The sequence below is a fragment of the Merops nubicus genome, unplaced genomic scaffold (assembly GCF_000691845.1).
Source record: "Merops nubicus isolate BGI_N331 unplaced genomic scaffold, ASM69184v1 scaffold23288, whole genome shotgun sequence".
NCBI classification, from domain to species: Eukaryota; Metazoa; Chordata; class Aves; order Coraciiformes; family Meropidae; genus Merops; species Merops nubicus.
In genome coordinates, this window is record NW_008623990.1 from 15,339 (window position 1) to 21,741 (window position 6,403).

General features: G+C 40.3%; 1 protein-coding gene across 1 annotated transcript in view; it reads right to left on the reverse strand.

The window, feature by feature from the left end:
- Positions 1-652: 652 nt before the first annotated feature.
- CKAP5 (cytoskeleton associated protein 5) overlaps positions 653-6,403 on the reverse strand; it is an 8,417-nt gene continuing 2,666 nt past the window's right edge. The window contains exons 5-11 of the mRNA XM_008945272.1: positions 6,150-6,228; positions 5,456-5,644; positions 5,213-5,350; positions 4,618-4,701; positions 4,371-4,530; positions 2,529-2,683; positions 653-1,383 (exon numbers count right to left, since the gene is read on the reverse strand). Coding sequence (XP_008943520.1) covers positions 1,129-1,383; positions 2,529-2,683; positions 4,371-4,530; positions 4,618-4,701; positions 5,213-5,350; positions 5,456-5,644; positions 6,150-6,228 — 1,060 coding nt within the window. The 3' untranslated portion in view covers positions 653-1,128. The remainder of the gene's footprint in view (positions 1,384-2,528; positions 2,684-4,370; positions 4,531-4,617; positions 4,702-5,212; positions 5,351-5,455; positions 5,645-6,149; positions 6,229-6,403) is intronic.

Genomic DNA, 6,403 nt, shown 5'->3' on the forward strand with positions numbered 1-6,403 from the left:
ATAGTGCATGTCTTGATCCTCCTACTTGTAGCTTCTGAGAAAGGCTAAATCAGAAAGCATTCTTACAACAAAAGCAGTGGCTACAGCTTTTGCAGACTAGCATACCAGGTGTCTGAGTTAAAATAGTAGAGTTTGCTGATGTGAGATGTTTAAGAGCAAAAAGCACGTGGTGGTGAGGTCTACCTGCACAAGGGAGACTGCTTAACCAGATGAGTTCAGGGTAAAGGAGGCCACTGACCATACATCACTGCTAATCTACTCCATATCAACAGCAGCAGGCTCCCTCCAAGAAAGCATTTGTACACAGATGGGACTATGCTTAACCTGGGTAAAGGCATCAGCAGGACCACCTAATTTAAATTAAGCATTTCAGCAAACTAAATATTCTCAGCTTACTCTTGAGTTACAAAAACGTATTCCAAAACAAAAAAAAGCAACTAGAGTAAAAATGCACTGCTGCTCCTAGGAGTAAGAGTGCCAAGTCTCAGGATTGCATCCACAGTTAGTATATATTCACTCATCTTCCTCATCATATATCCAAATCCCAAGGTTCCTGTCAAGAATAACTTAGTTTCTAGATGCCCAGTCACTAACATTCAGGAATAGAGTGACTTCTCTAACCAGCAGTCACTGCTGTTCCTACACAGGCTGGTATAGTTAATGCAAACTTTATTTACAAAAGACACTTAAATTAGTTACTTCATGCCATGTGTCCATACAGAATCAACAGTTCAAGGATTACATGGAGAAGAATCCACAAAATTAAAAGTGAAATCGCTAAAGGTCTAAGAGTTAAGAACTAGGAAAAGATCTTAAGGACAATTTTACAAATAAAAAAACAAGTTATGAGAAACTAGTCTGAGCAAGAGGATGGTTGTTTACAGGTCTGTACACTAAAACTAATACACAGACAGCCTTCTATTGTCAAAGAGATGCTCACTGAGAAGCAGAGTATGTACAAATACTTGTGCCACAATGACTCAACCCCCCCAAAATCCACTGTATTATACATAAACCAGTTTGTATACATTAGGCCTAAATGAGGCCATTTAACTATGAAGATTGCTAGTTTAGTAAACTAAAGATGAAGACAGCCCCAGCAACAGCAACGCTGTCTCTCTCCCATCTCTATTTGCGACTGCTTTTTATTCTCTCCAATCTTTTTTTCAAGTCATCAATGTTAGCTGCTGCAGAGGAAGGTGAAGCCAGGGTAGTTCCAATGCCAGAAGAATGAGTCTGATTGGAGTCCAGGTCCAGATGTTGGTACTGCTCCCGTGACTCACGGAGCTGGGAGAGCTTACTGTGAAGCATATCTGTAGAGGATGCAACTGTAGGGAGTGCTGGTTTAGAGAGCAGGGATGTCAGAGGTGGTCTGTCTTCCTGCTACAGGGGAGGAAAGTCAAGTGTTAAGACAGGTAGTGGCAAAAGCCATGCAGAAGAACAAACAATCACCAATGGCTTCTCATCTTCACAGGAAACTGAGGAAAGGAGCAATACAACAGGGATGATCTGGAGCAAAGCCAGTTGCCAGGCAAAGCCATACAAAGCTAACTACAGTACTCAGTTCCTGTCACTTAGGTAGTTCATGTTTAGCTTCATGTCAGCAGGGACACAAGGCAACTACAGCCTTTAAAGATGAAAAATCCACAGCAGACAAGTGTTTTACTGAGGTGGCCTGCTGCAGTCTTGAACAGCCTGAATCCTAACACAAGAGGCAGAAGTCCCTGACCATGGGCAACACCAACAGCCAATGAGTTTTCTGGAGAATGTGAAGAGCAATCTTGCTTTGACTTGCAAGATCCACCCTGCCAAAGAGTTATAATAGTAATTTTACTAATTGATACTTCCATCTGTGTTAGTTGCCCTGTTACTGTCATCTGGGAAACATCTCCCCTCCTCCTGTGAGCTGATACATGCAAATTTCTGTTCAAGGTTCAAATAGTGTCATGCCTGGATGACTGTTCCTAGAGTGAACATCTCATGTGGCTGAGTGCAAACTTCAGCAAGCAGCACTAGATTCCTAACACACAGATCAATTAAGTCTTAGAAATTTTTGGCCTACAGGTTTCCAATATTAAGCTCATTTAGCATTTGTGCCCCAGTATCCATGCAGCCAAAACACATAAAACTTTGAATAAAGTCTTTGTTCAGCTCTATGGTTGTTTGAGCAGAGAGATCAAGAATTTTCACATCATTCAACTCAGAGATTAATATATTTAGAGAACAATCAGTTATTTGAACCTGAGACTCTACTATGTGGCAATGAGCTACAGGGCTGTGGAAAGAACCTGCATGTAACCCCATGCTGCAACATAAGCCTGCCTGGCCAATATTGAGTTTAAAGCAATTTATACTAGATAGGCATAGTGGCAACACAGTGAATAGCAAGGGCATGCAGTACAATGAAAGAACATCAATTCTGACTGGAACATGCCTCTGGCACAGAAAAACCAATCATTTGAATGCTTAAAAACAGTGCAAATGAAGTGCTTCCCCCAGGGATTTACAAGTGTTGTCAAGTGCAGTACCTTTGCATTGTCAAGGCCACAACGCTGCCTGAGGATTTTTAATCTTTCCAAGTACACTGAAGGCCCCACTTCTTCCCCATTTGTGTTTCCTATGGATGAAGACACAGTGTGGGTAGAAGCAGGAACACACGTTCCTTCCATCTGAGGAGATATTCCTGGAGGATAAGGAGAAGGGTGAGGGGTGGGGGGGAAGTAAAAAACAAAATAAAAATTTAAAAACATAAAAAAAAGTATAAAACTCTTTGGTCAGATCCTTGAAATAAGGTGCAATGGATGAATAATCAGTCAACCTATGAACTACCAAGCTATTTGCTTTTGCCAGTATAGGCATATCAGCCCTTTCATCTCCTTGCAAGAGTGATGGTTGAAAAACCAAGAAAAGAAATCAAGAGATTTAAAAAGTGGCAGCAGAGCAGCTCCAGAATTAGTGCTGAGGCTGACAGGTGAAAAAGACAGTGGGAGGAGAGGAAGATACTGACATGGATCAGCAGTAGCCATGATGTCCAACACAGAGGACTTGGCAACTGTCAGGATGGGAAATACTTGGAGACTTTTGACTTCTTCTAAGTTTTGTGGTACTTGTGGGCAGTCCTGCCCACTGATTGTAACTCCTCTTTACTTCTCATTCAGGCAGCTTGACGCTGCTGCTTCTTCCAATTCCATCTGACATAGTGATTTCTGGAAGGCATGTAGCAAGGTTTTGAAAGCTTCTCTACCAAAAGGCTAGGAAAGGATTTTTCATTCAGAGAAAGCCTTTCTATTCTAATATGAAAGGCAAGTTCCAAGACTTGCTGTGGAGAGAAATTTGTTTTCACTAGTTTACTGCAAGGGCATTTAAAATGGATAAAATGAGAATGATGGTTATTTTTGCCTAAATAGAGCACAGTTGCACAATCAAACAACATCCTTTATTATATCAAATTATTATAGTTAAGGAAGCAGGAGAAAGAGATAAAATTTGGGCATGCAAAATCCATTTTGAAATCTTAACTGTTGACCTAACATTTTTGTTGTTCAGATTTTTTAGGATGAAAGGTAGAATTTTCTGTCCTATTTAGTCTGATACATTTACAAAGTTCTGAAAGAAACTCAGACAATATTTCTAAAGTAACCTACAATACAGAGGAGAGGAGAAAAAAGCTACAGGATACAAAAATGTGAAAAGAAATAGAAGTTAAAGGTAGTTTTGCCAGACTGTCTCAGTTTTTACACCTAATTATTTGTCACATTCCCTCCCTAGCATTGCATTAAATACTCATTTGTGATTATCTGAAATGCAAAGACTCATTAACAAACTAAGATTTTTACAGTAATTTATCAAATTAAAAAGCTGAATTATTTGGAGAAGGGCCATCACAAGGACTGCTATAGAAACACTGCAAGTTATTTAAAATAAACTTTTCAATTCCACAGTAAACAAAGCTCTACCAAAAAACCTTCTGTACCATTTTAACCAAAAGGTAGAAGGAGAAGAATCTGACAACTGCTGCCGTTATAAACCAGCTTGGTTTTTGCAGAAACAATTCTTCATATCAGACATTTGAAACACAGGCTAATCTTCAACCCACAGTGCAGGATACAAATTAGAACCACTTGTTTACCAAGCCTTTCAGATGCTTTCTACATCATGTAGAAATGGTTATAATTTTGTTTTTTGTAAACAAAGAACACAAACGCTTCAACTTGTGCCTCGTGAAGCAACATAAATGCCAAAAAAATACACAGACTCACTTTAGAAATCCATAAACATCTGCAAACATAAATTTCTAAGCAGGGGACATGTAGCTGCTCTCCTCTCAGCTCCACTTCTCATAAAGCACTCACTTTTGCTACAATATGTACCTGTAGAAGCAGCAATTCGTCCTTTCCCCTCCCGCTCCGTTTCTATCAGCCGGAGGCCTCTTTCCACGTAGCTCTGGAAGAACTGAGAGGAGTTTTTCAGGAAGGGCTCAATGTCTGCATCAGAATATTTCTTTTTGTATTCATACAGCTCTGCCAGACCCTGAGAGGGGAAAGTTTCCATGCATTAGTACAACTGCTGCATACACCGTTCTAACCTCCCTTTTCCTTGCAGGAAGGGAGCACTTACCTCCTTAGTATTCTCCTTGGAGCCAATCTTCTTAAATATTTCTGCCAAAATATCATTAACTTTGGCCTTCGAAGCCTTTTCCTCCTAAATAAATAAATAAAAGGAGCCTTCTAAAGCAAAGTGAATAAAAATGAAATCCCACAGTGACATCAGATCTGTTCACTGGATATGGAGCTTTCAAGATGAAGAAAACCTTGAAGCAATGAGGGTTTTACATAGCCAGTGCTGAGACAGAATCAGAAAGGACATTATCAAGCTCTAGGACTCCTGAGAAGTCAATGATTAAATGCTTTTTTGGTTAACTTTTAGTACATCAAATGCAGTATCAGGCAGCATAAAACCTATGCTGCACACCTGAATGTCCTGGAGAGCACTTCACCCTGGGATAGGCACAGAATATTCAGGTAATAACAGAAACACTGCAAATTCCCAAAACAGCCAGAAATAAAAGTGAAACTAGAAGATTACTTCCAACATAAGCTGCATGCTGGAAAGGCCATTACTGCTTCATATTCCACGATCACAAACTTAAGCTTGTTCCTTAAATGAGTTGCCTTGCACTCATTCCACCTACCAACACACTGACATGACTTACTATACGAGAAGCTCCCTTTTCAGTATCCTTATCAGCCTTGCTTCCAGTCTGGTCCATGGAGTGTTTCATTACTCTACAGAGGTGAGCCTCCAGCTCAGACTCATTTTTGTTGTCAATCATTGTTAAATGATCTAAGATCTAAAAGGAGAAAAAAGGGAATACATTTAAAAAAACAAAAAGGAAGAGTTTTAGAGCCTGCATGAACATCCAATTTAAAAGTCCATGACTAGTCACTGCTCTGACCTTGGGCCCTTTCAGCTTGCACAAGGTGTGAAGCAGAGTCTTCAGTGTCCTTATAGGAAACTCACTCTTACATTGCTTCAGCTTCTCTTTGGGAAAGACCTTCATGAAAATGTGAATATCCAGCAGGATTCTATCCAGATTGATGCTGTTGATGGTTTCGGGTAGAAGACGCACCATCCTCCACAGACACTGCAACAAGAGGCTGACTTGAGACAGCTCCAGCAAAAAGCATTTCAGTAGACAAGGAGAGACTACAGATGACTCTAACTGAGCCACTTCACTCTTCTAGAGACAACAGTTTGCTCAAGCTCTGTTTGCACTGGTACATACTTCTGCTTTTATAAGTAGCTTTACTGCAACCAGATACTTCTTTAGAGCTGATGCATCAAAGTAGTGCTGACTTCTCTGCCAAAAACAGGCGACTAACCAGTGCTGTGCCTAAGCAACTAAGCCCAGCAGGTGACTGCACACCTCTGTATGGAGTTTATATCAATATATAAATGCTTCTTTAACTATTAGCAGCTGCTAAGCTCCCTCCTGGCATACATACAGTCATTATACATAACATCTCATTAAAAGATTTATTATGCATTTCATGTTATGGCCACCCTTTTTTTAAAGAATATATCTGTTCTTTCAAGTTAAGTTGATTCAGATAAATCAACTAAAAGCAAAACCTCTACTACAGGCTCACCTTCATGACAAGTTCTGAAAACTTAGGAGACTGGCTGGCTGTTGCTAGCAGACTGTCTTGGAGCAAAACAAGCAGAGCACTAGAAGGAACAGATTTATAATAGTTACACAGGAAAAGTGCTACACAAAAAAGCTGCCACCAGAGAATACCACACCACATACTGGGGATAGTGCAGCAGTTTACCTCGTGCTGTGTAACAGCTGCTTCTCTCTCTCTGGTATGTTCCAAGAGTTGAAGAGGCAGCCTGCTGAACT